This window comes from Amphiura filiformis, chromosome 5 (genome assembly GCF_039555335.1).
Source record: "Amphiura filiformis chromosome 5, Afil_fr2py, whole genome shotgun sequence".
Classification (NCBI taxonomy): Eukaryota; Metazoa; Echinodermata; class Ophiuroidea; order Amphilepidida; family Amphiuridae; genus Amphiura; species Amphiura filiformis.
Genome location: NC_092632.1, coordinates 34559368 through 34578120, shown reverse-complemented (window position 1 = coordinate 34578120; position 18753 = coordinate 34559368). Strand labels below are relative to the sequence as shown.

Here is an 18753-nt window from a genome sequence, read left to right as displayed (position 1 = left end):
CCCATTTTCAAACGGTGATGTACCGGTATACGAGGGGGTATCCAAAAGTTTTTGACATCGCCCAGAAGTGAAAGAGCTATACCGATGAAATTTTGTCAGTGTAATCACTGGTCCTTATGTAGGCCTACATTATGTTCCAAAAATGGTCTCATTATATTAAAGTATGTTTACTTTTTTTACAGGTGGCGCTAGATGGGCAGTACTAGTAGGCGTAACGCATAACGAGTTCAACTGAATGCTTTCATCATGTTTAATAACATGTTTTTATTTATCAAAAATCGACTATGGCATGCCATATATAGTCTAAGGTTGAATTGCTCCCAATTCAATTCAATTATCTAGAGTCGAATATCAAGTATCGCCCACTAATTCCAGTAGCGGATTGCGCCCAACACTATTAAAAAAAAATAACCATTTCTTTTTTTCATCCGATTTGTAAAATTCTTTACGACATTGTTTTTAGCTTTGCAGATGAGATACCATTACAAGAAAATATGGCAGTGCATTTAGTGTGTCTTACAAATGATGGCGGTGTCCCGCTCTTTTCCAGATCTAAAGGTGATAGTAAATCCGTAAGTTCAAGTTTACTTTTGTCGCTTTGAATGCTAGAATGCATGCCCGGTAAGGTTGCCGAATTCCTGACCACTCATGCACTGACATGCTCATGCTGATGATGTTGTTCCTATTTGGTTCACCTCCAGTTTGGTAGTGAATTACTAGTGATGTCAATGCTACTTTGCGGTTGCGTCTTAACAAACGGCCCATGTACGCGTGCGTGAACACGAATAGGGCATTTAACTTGACGTGCGCGATTTGATACAACTACAGCGGCGAGCGAAATACGGATACGCATATTATTCTAGTTCTAGTTCTTCTTCTTCTTCTTCTTCTTGGATACTATGCAACATCCCTCGTAGGAACAAGACGCAATAGGAATAGTGGTGTGCGCTGTTTGGACTTTTTAGTCCCTAATGTCATGAATGGTTCGATCCTGTACTCGGACAAAGTCCCCCAATGTGATCTTAAAGTGATCAGGATCTGGGATGTTGGTTATGTTGGATGGAATGCTATTCCAGTCCCTTACAGTTTTGGGGGACAAAAGAGTACTTATAACTGTCAATTCTGGTGTGGTGTTCGATATATGCTCCTTGTGCTGATCTGCGAGTGAGCCTCTGGGTCGGCCGTAAGTAGTTTTGCACTGGTAATGCTAAGTGCCCCCTATGGCCTTGTGTAGAATACAGAGTCTTGAAATTTTACGCCTTGTTGATAACATGTCCAATTCGGTTTACGCATGAGATCTGTAACACTCTCCTTCCAATCGTAGTTGTTGTGTATAAAACGGGCTGATCTACGTTGGCTTTTCCCCACCTTCTGTATGAGTTCTTTTGAATATGGATCCCATATTGCCGAGCAATATTCTAGTGTTGGTCTGATTAAAGCTGTATATGCAGCTTTCTTAGTATCTCTCGTGCATGCCCCTAGGTTTCTACGCACAAAACCAAGTGTTCTACTAGCGGAGGATGTTATCTTATTTATGTGTGAGTTCCATTTCAGGTCTTGCTGAATCTCTACCGCCAGGTAATTGTGTTGAGTGGTTTCTTGAAGAATGGTAGACCCAAGTTTGTATTTGGTAATTATCGGAGCTCTAGATGCTGGTATTCTTAAAACAAAGCACTTGTCTGTATTGAAACTCATCTGCCAACGGCTCTCCCATGATGATAGTGTCTCCAGATCTTTTTGGAGACTATGGGCATCTTATTGGCGACTTGATATTTTTGTAAATCACACAATCGTCCGCAAAGAGACGTACAGTAGAGTGTAGGTTATCCGGCAGATCATTGATGTAAATAAGGAACAAGAGTGGGCCCAGGACCGTTCCTTGCGGGACCCCAGACTCCACTCTTGCCCAGCCGGAAAAATCTCCTCCCACAACGACACGTTGATTGCGATTTTTTAAAAATGCAGACAACCAATCCATTACTTTTCCATTAACACCATATTGAGAGCATTTGAGTAGTAAACGATTGTGCGGTACCATATCAAACGCTTTGGAAAAATCCATGATTATGGCGCCAGTTTGAGTTTTGTTGTTAAGAGAATATGAAAAATCATGGATGGTCTGAATCAACTGTGTCTCACAGGAGTGGCCTTTTCTGAAACCGTGTTGCGATGTTGTAAGAATGCTATGCTTATCTAAGAAACTCATGATATGCGAATGAACGATGTGTTCTAGTACCTTACATGGAACTGAGGTGAGAGAAACAGGCCTATAATTGCTTGCCTTGGTTCTCTCCCCCTTCTTGTGAATTGGTGAGATGTTTGCATTTTTCCAGTCATTGGGCAAGACCCTGAATCAAGGGATGCTTGATAAATAAAGGCAAGGATGGGCGAAATTTCAGGAGCAAACTCCTTCAAAACACGTGGTGAAATCCCATCAGGCCCTGTGGCCTTATTGGGATTTAAATTTGCAAGTAATTTTGTAACGCCATTCACTGAGACCACAATATTGGAAATAGAGGAAGTGTTTTTGGATTCAAACTCAGGCATCGTGGTCATGTTTTCCTTTGTGAAAACGGATTTGAATTGAGCGCTCAAAAGCTCAGCCTTTTTGGTATTATCAGTCTCCATGACACCCTGGTTTTTGAGGGTGTGAATACCAGTAGTATCATTGCGCAAGTTCTTAACGAAGGACCAAAATTGTTTTTTTGATTCCATGCAAAAATCTCTGATATATCTTCTATGGGAGGTTCTTGTCACCCGGTGTGTGTCCTTACGTTTTTCTTTAAATAAGTCCCAATCCTCTTGATTATTACTCTTTCTGGCTTTATTATAAGCTCTTTGCTTTTGTTTCTGAGATCTTTTCACCTTACTATTGATCCAAGGTACTTTATTCCGGCTGGTTACCTCTTTGGATGGAATGAACTTGTCCATGGTGGACGACAGATTTTCTTTGAACTGTGACCAGAGAATTTCTACTGACTCTTCGTGTGTGTTCTTTTTCACAAATTCATCACCAAATTCTTTGAGCTCACATTTCATTCCTTCTAAGTTGGCTTTATGAAAGAGGTATATTTTTCTAGGTTTTTGCTTACATCTTTTAGGGCTAAGGTTCATGGTGATAACGGGAATTCTGTCATGATCACTAATACCAGGGAAAACACATGACTTCTCAACAAGAGTTTCATTATTGACAAAGAAGAGATGCAAGATGTTTTGATTACGGTAGGCTTGTTCACAACTTGCTCCAGGTTAAAATTATTAGCTATGTCAATTAATTGCTGACATACACTCCTGGGGTTTGGACCAGGTCTGATCGATTGATCGGTCCAATTGATATCACCGAGATTAAAATCTCCTCCCAACCAAAGTATCCCTTCATTAGGATTTTCTATCTTTGCCAATGAATCATGTAACTCTTGCAGGTACTGGGACTCCTTCTTATCTGGTGGCCTGTAGAAGGAGCATATGGTTAATGTTTTACAACCTACCAATTGCACTTGAGCCCATAAGATTTCACAATTTGCATCAAGGTCCGGTTTATGGGTAAATACAAGGTCGTTTTTCAGTGCAATTAAAACTCCACCGTGTGAGTCCTTACGGTCTTTTCTAATCACTGTGTAGTTACCTGAAATAGTTCTTTACTACCCACATCTGGGTTTAACCAAGTTTCAGACCCTAAGACAATATCGGGTTCATGGATATCTAAACATGCTGCCAGCCCGGCAACTTTGTTTTTCACACTCTGAAAGTTTACCACCATGACCTTCAATTGCCTTTTGGGTTGGGGCTTTTTACACTTACGGATAGTGGGTTTCTGTTTCTTCGGCAGAGAGCACTTGGGAGATGATGAAGCTACAGGTGGACTAAGAGGCCCAACATCATCTTCAGAAACATTACTCAAACTTGAGAAACTATTTGATGTTTCAAGAGTCCATTGTGAGAAAAGTGGGGTGGAAAAATTGGGGAGGCCACAATTACAACAGGTCCAGGAGATACTGCAATTTCCTAACACTTCGTAATTGAGTGTGTTCATTCCCATACAACTTGAGTGGTACCAACCCTCGCATTCATCACATTGAATAGCCCTTTGTTCCCAGGTACATGGTAAATTACAAACAACACATGGAAACTTTGAGCAGGAGTCATCAAAGGGCCCTGGGTTTAACTCACAATCTCCTGCTTGCATAAGCAAGAGAATGGCCAAATACATAATGCCTGATCTGCTCAAATTTTCAACAAGAGGTTTACTACGTCTAGTTATGAACAATTGTGTAGGTAGGTGATTAAATTTAAACACTGTGTGCATGTTCGGTTTCAGACCAACTCCTTGAATCCAGTTTAACAGTAAAATACTCCAGTGTGTATGCTTAAGATTCAGATCATTTAACCATATTGATTTACAACTGTATGCCTGCTCAAGCAGGAGAAAGCTCATGTATGTATAATTTACATTACTACTATCTACACAAGGCTCGTGTGAGATAAACACATCCACTGATGAAGTATGGTGTACTGATTGAGTCTTACCCGCATGGGTCGATCCCACTCCATGGAATTCGTTGCTAAATTCACACGCAGATTGAGGCTCAATGATAAATAAAATTATCGCAATACTCACGAAGATCCTTGGTAACATGGTGAGTGAATAACAGGGGCACGCGACCATAGGGGAAGACACTGGGAAATACCAGCGCTAATCCTACTCACAACACGACCCGTGGAGCCCACTTAGCACGCCATATTGGAATCCATTACCATTGCGCAAATTACGCTGCATTCAGTGTGATGACGTGAATCAAGATGGCCGACTCACGCTGGACCAGGATGATTTATGAAGTCCAAATTTCACCGTCTAAAGCAATAAATATCGCAAAACTAATGTTCCCAGTATGATCCTGGATGTTAAAAGCTTCAGAATGTCAGTTTTTGGATGGATATGTGACAAAAAGCCTGACTTTGAGCGGTACAATTACGGAGCGATGTTGGGGTCCGACCGTACCACTTCAAGGGCGCACACCACTTATCCAGTTCTACTGAATTTATGGGTAGACAACTTCCGTTGTATCGCGCCCATCTTGTCCTCTAGCTACGTCACTACCAAACTTGAGATGAAACAAAATATAGAAGTTAGCTTTTCGTATCTCTTTCCTCATGTTCCTAGTTGAGAAAATTAATGTTGTGTAAGATAGGACATCCGGGGCATGCCGGGCCCTACTCTAGGTATGAAAGGTGAATTCAAATTTGCCATCAACTGCATCATTTTATACATCAAATTAAAGCCCTCGAGTACATCTTGTCAAAGATTGACTTCATCAAAAATATTCAGCTTTTCTATGTGGAACTGCTATCACAATCCCTCTAAAATTCCATGTGCGATTGTCTCATGTATACACAAAAAAATCATATATGGTCAAGTGAAGTATAGAATACAATCACTACATGTATATATACACTGCGCAAAAAAAGTTTCTTTATGGTTAGGAAATTTACCCACTATTAAAATCTAGCGACCAGTTTTGTACGATTGCTAAATAGTCGCATGCGGGAGATTGTGCTGCGCATTTTGACACCTCAATCACTACCCTACGACACTCCTGAGAAAAGATATGAATGTTTAAGTAACACGAGGTCGAAAAATGAAAATTGCAAAGAAGCCTATTCAATGGTTTTAGAGCTGATTCACTGATCCAAGGCGGTTTCATTATTTCCGCTTTTTCAATTTTAATTTAAAGCATTTTAATTGATGCATGTTGGATAATCATTTGCTTATTGTGCAGATGAATGCTCAAAGACAAAGGTGAGTGGGTACTAAGACATTTACGTTTTGAGAGATGGATTTGGAAAAGGGATTCAAAACAGGTCATGATTACAGCTGCATTCCTGGAAGCAGAAGGAATTGAGACACTCGAGTGGCACTCCAGAAGCCCTGATCTTAACCCCTTGGAGAAACTTTGGGATCAGCACAAGAGACGAGTCAACAAGAAGATAAAGGCAGATACAACTCTGGTGGGATTGCGTCGCATCGTTATCAACGAGTGGAACGGGGTTGAGCAAGGTAACATTCGACGCCTCATTAGGAGCATGAGACGCCGAGTGGCTGCTGTATAAGGGAAGCCAACGGTGGACACACAAATATTGAAAGACTGGTAAAGAAAGAGATTAATCTCAAGTGAAGTTGGAAGCGGCAGTATGGTGCCTGAAATGTGCTCAGCAATTGACAAATTAATTAATCTGCATGTTTGTTGTTTTTGTGTTCTTTTATGCTGAAAACTTGAATAGCCCTTTTTGCAATTTTCATTTTTCGACCTCGTGTCACTTAAAAATTCACATCTTTACTCAGGCGTGTCGTAGATTAGTGATTGAGGTGTCAAAATGCGCAGGACAATCACCCGCATGCGATTATTTAGCACACGTACAAAATTAGTCGCTAGATTTCAATAGTGGGTAAATTTCCTAACCATAAAGAAACTTTTTTTGCGCAGTTTATGTAGGTTTCCTTGACAACAACCCTTTTCTTTTAAATTTTCTATGTAAATAATATATTATGTATTGTGTTTGGGCCCCGGTTTAGGCCCGGTTTAGGCCAATTTGGCTGACTAGCAAATGTGTTAACTAAGGTTTGCCTCTCATACCTATACTCTGCCATGTTTGGCTGAGTAACGCCATGGACATGGCCTTTTGTGCCTATGTAAATTAGTCATTGTGTAAAGCTGTGTTTATACTTATGGGTTACTCATCATCAGACTGAATCATTGTCTTCTCTGGTTATGTGTGTAATTTTAGTGAACGTTGACCGACAGAGGGTGCCAAATATAGGCCTATGTGTCGCTTTTGAAAAACAGCAAATACGATGGCGATTTAGTATGGTATACTGATCATGCGTGCGATTCAGTATTTTGCAAAAGCGATTGAGAATTAGTGCTATTGCATATAAAATGTGTGAATATGTATGGGCGTTATAAGGCTAAAAATAAAAAGCCTTCCTTTTGCAGTGCCCAACTCTACAGTCTACAGGTATTAAACAGGTATCTCCTGATCTAATTGGCCAATTACCAAACATATCATGATAGATGGGTAATTCCATTAGGTTAGGACACTTGTGTTACATGCATCATATCATTAACATTTGATTCAATTATTTAATGTACCGGTTAGTACGTAGTACCGGTACCTGGTAACATTCATCTAAGGGTGTGCAAGTGTTTTAGAAAGTTTAAATTAATTATGTAAGTTATAATATAATTTAACAAAAATATGATCGGGGGACGGGAGGTCAATTTAGAAAATAAAAGTTCATGCACTGCAGTTTTTCCTTGAATATGGGCTGAATATCACACAATTTTGCATTCACAGACAAAATTTTACATGCACAGAACCAATGTTACATGTACATGCATCTGTGCATGTAAAACCCTTCTAAATCGAGCCCAGAATATGATCAAAATTGTCTCATTTTGAGATAACATTGACAAAGTGTCGATGTTTACGTCTGCATTTCTCTTTTTTACATTTTTCCAACACTTGGATATAAATATGCAAATTAAAGATGAGTTCTCAATTTCAATGCACACAGTACAACTAGAAACACAAAGTTATGATGGCAGTCATTGCCCAAATAATATAATTTATTATAGCCATGACCTAGATGCAAGTTTACAATAGGTTTTGTCCAATTTGGACGGCCAGCAAACATGACAAATTAATGCCAGTTTTAATTTAACTGTATGTTGCTGGGAGGAAAAGCTGATGATCAATTAAAAATTTTGACCTTTCATTTTGAAGATATGGATTTTTTTTCCAAAAAGACCTAATTTTTTTGTTGTGTTTTGGGGAAAAAATCCATATCTTCAATACGAAAGGTCAAAATTTTCAATTGATCGTCGGCTTTTTATCCCACCTACATACACTTTAAGTTTAAATCATCAGATTTATAAAGTTTACTTAGAGTATTATTTGAATTGTTCTAAAACAAATCCAGTAAAATAGGTGATGTTGACATACCTCTCAATGACGTTTCGTGCTGTGTCACAGCACTTTCTCAAATTGAATGACCAGCTTTGACCTTAGACGTCTGTTGCTTCCTGTTGGTAGCTGACGTAGGTGGCGCTGTTAGTAGCTGATCATAGATGTGCGGAAGGAAGTAGTTTCCACAATCCCTGTTGAGAGTGTTAGCCTGCCCCCTCTTTCGTATCCAAATTGATTCCTTTATATGCCTTCTTTTTCTGTTGGTTTCAATGTCTTTTATCTTGGCTTCGTCCCAACCGATCACGTGATTGTCTTCAGCGACATGGTCCGTGAGAGCGGATTTTCTAGGGGCGCTTTCAACCGAAGTTTTTCTTTGTGACCTGGTGTAGGGTTTTAGATGATTTAGCTTAAATCATCTAATAACACAAAATCCAATCTGTCCAAAGAAGAAAAACGGGCTTTGGTAGATCTCAAGAAAGATGACAATATTATGATTTTACCAGCGGATAAAGGCAAATCTACAGTGGTCTTAAACAAAGTTGATTATGAAGAGAAAGTAAACAACATGTTGAGCGATGAAAAAACATATCAAAAACTGAAATCTGACCCAACATCAAAATATAAGGATAAGCTTCTTGTTATGTTAAAGAAATGGAAAAAGGAGGAAAAGATCACGGTTAGCGTAGTACTGGAAACTGTACCCCACTGCAGAGAACACGCCACGTATGTATTGTACACCTAAAATACATAAACCTGGTACCCCGTTACGACCTATTGTCGATTATTGTGGTTCCATCATGTACGAGACCTCAAAAGAACTGGCTCGTATTTTAGGTCCTTTGGTAGGTCAGACCCAACACCACGTAGTCAATTCTAAAGACCTAGCGGAGGGTCTAGCGGAGATTCTAGTTGATGAAGGAGAAGAGTTTATGTCTCACGATGTAGTATCACTCTTCACCAACACCCCGGTCAGCGATTCTTTAAAGATCATTAGGAAGCGACTGGACGATGACAACACGCTTAATGAAAGGACTAAGCTTTCCATAGACGACATCATGGAAGTTCTTGAGTTTGCACTCACCACCACCTACTTTTCCTTCCGGGGCCAAATATATCAACAACGGTTTGGCACAGCTATGGGTTCGCCGGTCAGCCCGATTGTAGCGAACTTGTACATGGAGTGGCTTGAACAAGAAGCGCCGTCACAGCCCCCTTGACATAAAACCTAGGCTATGGAAACGTTACGTGGATGACGTGCTGGAAATTGTTAACAAAGGATCCGCAGAACCTCTCACAGAGCATCTAAATCAAATAGACAAAACCGGTAATATTAAGTTCACCTTTGAAACGGAAGAAAACAAGCAAATTCCTTTCTTGGACACACTAATAGTCAAGAAACCCAACGGTTCAATCAAACTCTTAGTTTATAGAAAAGCGACACATACAGATCAATATCTGCATTTCCAATCGCACCACCCCTTACAACACAAACTCAGTGTAATCCGGACACTTATGGACAGGAAAGATAAAGTTGTCACCGAGGAGAAAGATAGAGAGTTGGAGGAAAGTAGAATAAAGGAAGCGCTTTCTCGCTGTGGATACCCGGAGTGGGCATTTAAATCTGTTCAAAAACCGAGCAAGCCAGTAGTTAAAGATCAGTCGCAAACAAAAAGCCGCTGCTTTGTGTGTCTCCCATACAAACAGGGTCTCTCGGAAAAGACAAAGAGAATCTTTAAGAAGCACGGTTACCAAGCAAATTTCAAGCCACATAAAACACTCAGAAACCATCTTGTTCACCCTAAAGATAAGCGGACGCCAAAACGACAGCTGATTGTGTTTATGAAATCCCTTGCTTAGGTTGCCCAAAATCTTACATCGGTGAAACTTCAAGACTCTTTGGTACGAGAATGAAAGAGCACAAATCTGAATCAGACGCAGCTTCGAAAAACCCTACACCAGGTCACAAAGAAAAACTTCGCTGAAAGCGCCCTAGAAAATCCGCTCTCACGGACCATGTCGCTGAAGACAATCACGTGATCGGTTGGGACGAAGCCAAGATAAAAGACATTGAAACCAACAGAAAAGAAGGCATATAAAGGAATCAATTTGATACGAAAGAGGGGCAGGCTAACACTCTCAACAGGGATTGTGGAAACTACTTCCTTCCGCACATCTATGATCAGCTACTAACAGCGCCACCTACGCCAGCTACCAACAGGAAGCAACAGACGCCTAAGGTCAAAGCTGGTCATTCAATTTGAGAAAGTGCTGTGACACAGCACGAAACGTCATTGAGAGGTATGTCAACATCACCTATTTTACTGGATTTGTTTTAGAACAATTCAAATAATTTTCAATGGACAATCCTGATGAATCTATTTGCGGGTTTACTTAGAGTACTGTTAAATATCAATTTTTAATCATTCGCCATAAAATGTGTATTACATTGCGAATTTCAAAAAATCTAAATTATTTGATATCAGAAGGACATTCTTTGTATTCCGAATGCAATTCGACATGTCTGATATGCTCTAATGTCCCACAATAAATACTGTCCAAACGTTCATACCCCAGCCCTTAACCCTAACCGAACCAAACATCAAAAAACCTCAATTCACAAAGCATCTGCAAGCACTGGTATCCCATGTGATGTGATTACGTCATTGTGCGGACAATCATGGCACAGGTAGCTTAGCTGGCCAAGGTAGACCCCATGGCAAGGTATGACTGTGCACGTGTCTGGCACACGATTAGTCCCTGGTTCAAAACCATATCTTTTCTGGCCCACGAGGGGTCCATGGTTCAAAACCACATCTGAAAAAAAACCTTTCTTCCTTTCTCAATTACCATGTTTCTTTCTTTCTTTCTTTCTGATTAATGCCTTAACTCCTTGTAAGACATTAATTACCATGTGTGCTTAACATCCCTATGTTAATTTCATTTTACTGATGTTACAGTTGGCATTTGCAGAGCAAGGAATGTTGTATGGTGTTCAGATGTTCTCTCAGAATCACAACATAACTCTACAGAGTACTACCACAGATGAAGCCAAGGTGGTCTGGAGAGTGTTTAATCAAAGGTAATTATACGTACCCAGCATAGAGTATACTGTCTTATTCCCTTTTGTCTTGCCTGAACAATGTTCTGAATGAGACTCCTTAGTAATCATTTTTCTGTCTGATCATTTGTGTATGTGTGTCCGTCGAGGGTGTCAGTGTGTGTTTTCTGTCAACAAGTATGTATGTAAGGCTTTTGGTTAAAATTTGGTCCTTATATAAACAGATCAAATCCTATTGCAACCATTATTATGTTTTGATGAATTCAAGTGTGTGAAAATATTGGATCAAACACATAATAATGATAAAATTGGATGCTTTGCGGTTTGCGCCCAATATTTGAAGAACTTTGTTGCAAAAACATCCACTTGTTACATCCACTTGACCAATTTTGAGAAAACATAAAAAAATGATCAAAAATAGTACTGATATGTAGGGTTTGCAACAAAAGCAGGTTTTGGCAGGATGCTTGGGTAGGATGAGCATCACACCAAAAACTGCTTTTGTTGAAAACCACCTTATATCAGTGATTTTTTTGATGATTTTTTGATGTGTTCTCATAATTGCATCATCATTTATTGATCATCATTTATTGCTCTCGCTATGAGTTTTAAAATATTGGACTCGACTACATCTTGTCCAATATTTTTAAACTCATAGCTCGACCAATTGGCTCAATCGATCTAATTTAATGTCAAACTTGGGTGGTCATAGCTGCACTATATTATTTCACAAAAATGGCAAAAAATATTTTGCATGAATAATATATAGGCCTATACTAATGTGTGGTGTTTAATAACCATTATCTTCAGACAACCTATCTGGGATCGATGCAGCCATCCCCATTTTTTCCCAGTGTTTGCATTGTTCATGACCTACTTGGCTATTTCAGTGTGTTCAATGCTATTCATTTCAGTGTGGTGTTGGTGATACTGGTGGCAGATGATGGGAGTCCAGATGTACATCTCAATACACTTCTAGACAATGTGTTCCATGCCATGGTAAATATTAATTTACTCTTTTCTTGTGTCAACTGTTGCACTTACATGTAGGTCAATTTAAATGCTTTTATTTCCTGATTTTCACAACAATGAATTGCACTTAAATGGGACAGGATTGAGTGACCACAAAATGAACACATTGCTAAATGGTTCGCTGGTTAATAGTAAAAACAGCCTTGACCTTAAAAAATGGAGAGAGGGGCCATGTTTACTGATTTCGTGTGGACCAGGAGCCAAAATGTTATGACCATTGGGTAAATGGCTCCTGTGTGCCTGCTTATTTTGCAACTTGCAGATGAAGGCCCATCATCAAGCTGAACTTTACACATGTGTAACTATATTATTGCTCATATTGGAAAGTTAATTTTTGTTCACGCCAGTGAACATTAAAACCATTTGAACCCACATCTCATATGCACAGTTTATCCCTTGCATACCATGTGTCTTGAATAGCTATTGTAATACACCACCCATGTGGTTATGAGTCTAGGAAATAATATCTAATATCTCATACCCTCGTTTGTATGCCTTTATCTAATCCTGCTCCCCATGACAAGGGCAATTTAGCACATTTAATCTTCAGAGAGACTGCTGAGTGTAGGGAATTTTTAGCCTTTTTATTAAACATGTTTGTAATTGGCTTATAGCAATCACATGCTGACAATACATATAACTGATTGGTTAAGCAGGTCACCATGGTCAGTATAATTAGCTATAATTTTATTTATTTAGTGATAAGGCATAGAATCCTATTCAGCCTATTTACTTCAGTATATAACTACAGCACACAAAATTAAGTCCATTCTCTATAGTTAATTGAACACTGTTCCAAATAAAACTTTTTAAAAAAAGGAATGGGGTGTCGAATGGGAAATAGCATCTGATGGGCTGATCATGGAAGTGGGCTGATACAGTGGACATTTTGATGTAAGTTTGTTTCCTGTAGGTGGCTTAAAAACCTAATTTATGCAAAATAAGGTTTTTTGACAATTATTTTCCAGAGTCAACATGCAAGTATCATTTATGCCTCAAATCACTTATTTATCATGTTTATTGTTAAATCAGTGCAGAGTAGGTTAGTATGTGTGGGTTAGTAATAGTATAATGATATTGAAAGTTAGACCAAAGTAGAGTACTATACACCTGATCCGTGAACTTTGTCTTTTTAAAGACAAATTCTTGTTGTTAATACAATCAATTGTCCACTTTTTATCTCCCCTTCATTTTGTTAACAGGTCATGCTTGTTGGATTAGATAACCTTGTCAACATCCGCAATGTGGAGCGACTTAGGAAGGATCTTAGGGTAAGATAATCTTTTGTTATAGATGACGATGTTGACGAACCAGCAATGAAAACTGCATAGTAACTTTGTTATTCCTGATTAGCAACCAACCACATTTTAACTGAATTAAAGTTTTAACTTCAACACTACACTATTTTTCGCTCACCTGGAACGTTTTCACTAGTCCGACTAGCGTCTTCAGCAGATAATGATGCTGTGATGATATCTTGTCTACAATTGGGATATCTCTCACTGATGACATCATTCTGTCAATCATATGTTTAATTTGCTTACCATATTTAATTTGAGGATTTCTGTTTAATCTCTTTAGATTCATATTCTATTTTTTTTACACTCCATAAACTACATTTTGTTTTATAAAAACATCAAATTTGCGTGTTATTATCCATCGGTAATCTCAGCAAATAATTGCACTGTAGGGGTGGACGGAAGTTTTTACTACTTCCCCGCATGGGAAGTAGTAAAAACACCGTATTTGGACACTGGCGTTATTAACCAATAAGATGTCTGGATTACCATATAAACATTTATGAGGTATAGTAATAGTAAAATTCTAAATAATAATTGACAAATAGTGATTTTCATTTCTTGACAGATATGTTACAATGTAATAGACAACCTGTTGGAAGGAACAACTGATTTATTTGGTTATCTAACGGAAACTGTGGATGTCTTGTCCTGTCCTGAAAATATCACATTACAGGTAGGGATGGAAGGAGATATGTCAGCTGTTATATCTTTGCAGGCCCATTTATTGTAGATGGAGGGGTGGAAAATTGTTATTTGTGTACTGCCTCACCATATTACTATTTCAAATGAAAGCTGGATATAGTTTAAAACCTGTATTGAGGCTGTCAAAGCCAAAGTGTGTGATTTCCGTAAATTTTAATTTTGTCATTCTTTTCCCAAAATGCTGAAATAATATTAGCAGTAACTGTTAATAAGGGGTTCTGATCATTTTAAGCCGAAATAGTGCGGTGAAGTGGAAGAAACCACACTCTTTAATTTGGCCATTTAACATGGAGTTATATGGGGGACTTAATGTCAGTATATGACATCATGTCAGAGATTGCTCTGTAGACCTACAATCACAACAAATTTGGCCAATTCCATTTAGGTGTAAGTTGAGGCATGTGTAAACATTAATACAAATATGGCAAAAAATCAGGTGTGAAAAAAATTCATAATATAAGATCAAAAAACAAGTATTTTTTCTCATATTTGATATTCATCATGAATAATGTTCGACCAATCATCTGAATTAGAAGGAAAAACCCTTGGATGGAATACTGCTGCAAACTGAGAGGAACCCTTATCAGAATCGGCATTCAGTGTTCATAACATATAATTTGATAACCAACCTAATTAGGTAATAATTAGGAAAAATTGGGCTTAATTTGTCATCAAACTTCTGTGCTGCTCATGGCTGACCAACATTAGTCACTCTTTAAGTCCAGGTACCTTGATTTGGGTTAATCATTTTGTCACCCCTGAGTACTGAGTAGATTGATCCATATGTGCCGTCCTTCATTTTTCTCATTCATAGGTATAATTTCTTATTCATCAGACCTCTTGTCTTTATATTACAGGAACCACTGGAAGCTTTTGTGAATAGTGCAGATAGTACATTTGGTTGCCTGCATTGTAATGGTAGACTGGTGGTTGCTACGTCAAAATGGTGGTCACTTAGTGGTCAAGAGATGATGTTACTGGCCATGTTCATCAAATCACTCCCTTCCAATTCATCCAGTGATGTACCTGTTTACCTACCACATGCTAGTCCAAAGGTATGATTTGTACACAAACACGCACACACACACACACACAACTACACACCCCACATCTATGATTAACAGCCAGCAAACATAGACACATACACCATTTGGCCTTACCATATCTGACTGCGGACACACATTTTATTTGTATTACCATTACTCTGCCAATTGCCATTGTTGTTTAAATGCGTTTTTATGTTGTTTTCAATTTAGTAACACTGTTCAGGAACCATGTAGGGACAGCTTTTGCCTGAATTTAGGCTTTTTTGTTGTCCAGTTTTATACCATTTCTTATTCAGGTTTTTTGTCAAAATGCGACTTTCATCCCTGACCATGGATGTCTGCAGTTCCTGTGCATCCACCATTCTCAAATATAAGATCGGATGAGATGAGATGAGATGAGGCTGTAATATCTCCTCTTGTTCATGTGTAGGCGTAGTTACAATCCATTTCATGTCAAGTTTAATCAAAAATAGTTTTAAATCTTTCAACAGATGAAGGAAAATTTTCATTTACTTTGAAAATACCTCTGGTAACATATTTGTTTGATATTAACTTCCAACTCACAGCTGTGATTGAATATCTTTATCATCAGGTACCACATCGTTTACTCAGCTTTCACCTGTTACCGGGCGTAGTTGTCAGTGTGCTCTGTCTAGCAACACCAACATTAGCAGAAGCAGAAGCTCAATTAATTGAACAGTGTTGGAGACCTCATATGGACCCTCTCAGAGCATGCAAACAGGCACCGCCACAAAACGTCCCAAAAGGAACACCAATAGATACTGGTATACTTGGGTAAGTTGCCATCTTTTAATCAAACTTCCCTTGATCCTTGATTGGTTAGTATCACGTAAAAGGAAGATTGATTCCAGGTTTTTAATAAAATCCTTGCATTCTAATTCCTATGTTGTTAGTAATAATAAGTAAATGCGGCTATAGTCCATTTGGGTTCCTCAAGCCAGTGATATCAGTGCATGCTCCAGTGGGTACATTTGTGTGCTTTGACTCAAAGAACTGGTGTGCACAGGGCCTCAGACTTGTTGAAGCGCAGGAGAATCAAAGTTGATTCTCCTCACCCAATTCTGGGAGAATCAATTCCAAAATTGGAGAATTACAGCGCTTAAGGCAAAGTCATTACGGCCTGCCTAAGGGCCCTGGAAGCTCTGGGGTTCTAGATGCTCTCTGGTGCAATCTGAGCTTCCTTTGGAGCTTCTTTTTCATAAAATTTATGTCCAATATTTCAAAACTATCAGCCTTGTCTTTTGAAATTTCCAGTAGGTTCGGTACATAAAGTGTTTTAAGTTATAGACCCTAAATTATTTGTTATTCAAGATTGGAAACCGTAGACATACTGCTACTAAAAAAATCAATTCTGATTCACATTTCAGTCGTCCAACACCAATCACAGCGCCAATCAATTCTGTGATTCGCATCCAAATTATGCCCCTGGTGTTTACAAAGGTGGTACATTTGTACACTCGTGAAGTAACTAAAAAAACCAAAATACAACAAAGTGCTGAAGTCACTGCCTCAAGGAAGCCAAATGGACTATAATAGGTTCTAAAATAGTTGTTAGTTGCAAAGTTCACATTATAATTAGTGTTTGACTATTTCCCTGACAGGTATTTGCTAGTAAACACAGACCAGCATAAATGCCTATGTAGTATTCATCTGCCAGCTAGGGAAGGCAGTGCAGCAGAAAAAGGCAACTTACCCATTCCTAGACGTCGACAAATTCTGACAACATTCTACAGGAACACAGTAGGAACACTGTTTCCAGCTGTTCACAGTCCTGATAGGAAAGGTAGGAAGCACATTCACTAATGATGATAGGAGTGGTAACTTCCACAAATACATCCTCTACTCATAAAGATCAACATTCATGAAGATGGTTGCAATTTGTTCGTTCAAAATGACATATTAATGCAGACTTGGAAGTTAAAACTATTGCAGCACACATGTTCAAGTAAAGTCAGAGCTATGGCCAAGTAAAGTCAGAGCTAATCGAAAAGAGAAGGTGAATCATCCCCAGTTCTGATACCTGTACTCAGCCCTCTAGGTTCAAGAGGACAAGATGAGCATGATACAGCGTACATGTTGTCTACCTATAAATCCAGTTGGACTAGAAAGTTATGATAAAGTGTAATTACCCATTGCATGTGACAAAATTGTACAGGAGATTAAAGGAAAGAAACATCTGAAGTTTTCCAGTTTCTCTGTGAAAACTCACACACCGACAGTTCTGTTAGCATTAAATGCTCTTGATTCAGCAAATGATTGTATTTTGTTATCTTTAATTTCAGACTCTTCAGGTACTGAGTACTCTTCTTATAGTCACTCAGTACAAGAAACCTATATATGTGGAGAAGATCACAAATGCTATGCTATCTGTCAAGATTCCAGTCAGTTCTTTGTGCTCTTTTCTATGGCTGTACCACAATATGCAATAAGGTAAGAGAACCAGCTAACTGATAGATTATTCAACAGGTGCTGAGAGATGGGGGAATTGGAGATTGCGATGGGGATTTAATAAGAGCTCATGTCCAGAATCTGAGGATTCTCGAATGGTAGCCGAAGGATTCAATCTATTGTGCTTATAGTTATGGTGTCATAGTAAAATATGCATCAATGTAAAACCTTTTGCATATTTTATATATTGTATGTGTTAAGAGCAAAATCTGTTCATTCAACAACCACATAATGTATCCATCCCATATATCTTCTTAAATTCCTTACATAATAATTTAAGTTTTAAATTGCACATATAATGTCTGAATGGCAGAGCTAATAAATGACATCAGTTTTAGATAGATGCCATTATAACCTTGCAGTTTTGCAATAAGAACACTGCAAAATGGCTCCACTCTGATATATTTCTTACGGTGTTATTTTCTTCCCACTTTTTATGACAGATCTGTAACTACCAATCTGCTAGGGCTACTAACTAAAGAGAAGATCTTCACAGACAGAAGGAACATTAAGGCTAGTTGATGACAGCGCCATTGCAGGTGGACTATATCCTATCAGTACTTGTATTATGTAGCAAAGTTTCTGTGCAATATTTGATAAATTTTAGATATGTGAAAATCATTTTTGTCAAAGTTCCACATTTGAGACCCGTTTTCACAAAAAAATAGATGGATATTCGCCACGGAAGAAAAGGAGATATGGTTCATTGATCAGACCAAAAAAAACATACAAAACAAAAGAATTCTACTTTGAAACAATTGAATTTCAAACACCAAATGAGGGAGCAATCCTGGTAATGTTTATACCATTTTAAAGCTTATGATGAACAGATAAAATGAATATTGCTATAACTAAAATATAAATATTTTCAACTTTCGTCTCGTTTTGTGGGAACAGGTCTCATTTATGGATGTAAGAATCAACATTCAGCATGTTGTCAAGGTGAGTGAGAATGCAACATGAAACATTTGTAATGAAAAAAGTTGTATACCAATGTATCAAGACATTGAGAGTGTTGCATTGCAACAAATCAGTTGAATAATATTGTACTACATTGCATTGCAATGGAGCTGTTAAGCAATATGACACTACATGTATTATGGAGAGTTGTATTGCAATAGATAAGTAGAGCAATATTGCACCACATTGATAGTTGCGTTACGTATAGAGCAAAATTGCA

General features: G+C 38.4%; 1 protein-coding gene across 1 annotated transcript; it reads left to right on the top strand.

Moving 5' to 3' along the window:
* Positions 1 to 426: 426 nt before the first annotated feature.
* LOC140151856 (protein fuzzy homolog) lies at positions 427 to 18516 on the top strand. The gene is made up of 10 exons (XM_072174177.1): positions 427 to 572; positions 10923 to 11044; positions 11938 to 12022; positions 13258 to 13326; positions 13922 to 14029; positions 14916 to 15113; positions 15697 to 15899; positions 16727 to 16908; positions 17408 to 17555; positions 18017 to 18516. The coding sequence occupies exons 1-10, from the start codon at positions 495 to 497 to the stop codon at positions 18093 to 18095; spliced, it is 1272 nt and encodes a 423-aa protein (XP_072030278.1). The 5' UTR covers positions 427 to 494; the 3' UTR covers positions 18096 to 18516.
* Positions 18517 to 18753: the final 237 nt, after the last annotated feature.

Bases quoted from the DNA above. Each gene is read 5' to 3' on its own strand.
- LOC140151856 (XM_072174177.1), top strand. From the start codon at position 495: ATGGCAGTGCATTTAGTGTGTCTTACAAATGATGGCGGTGTCCCGCTC. The intron at 11,045-11,937 runs GTAATTATACGT...TATTCATTTCAG, and splicing joins TGGAGAGTGTTTAATCAAAG to TGTGGTGTTGGTGATACTGG. The intron at 16,909-17,407 runs GTAGGAAGCACA...CTTTAATTTCAG, and splicing joins TCACAGTCCTGATAGGAAAG to ACTCTTCAGGTACTGAGTAC.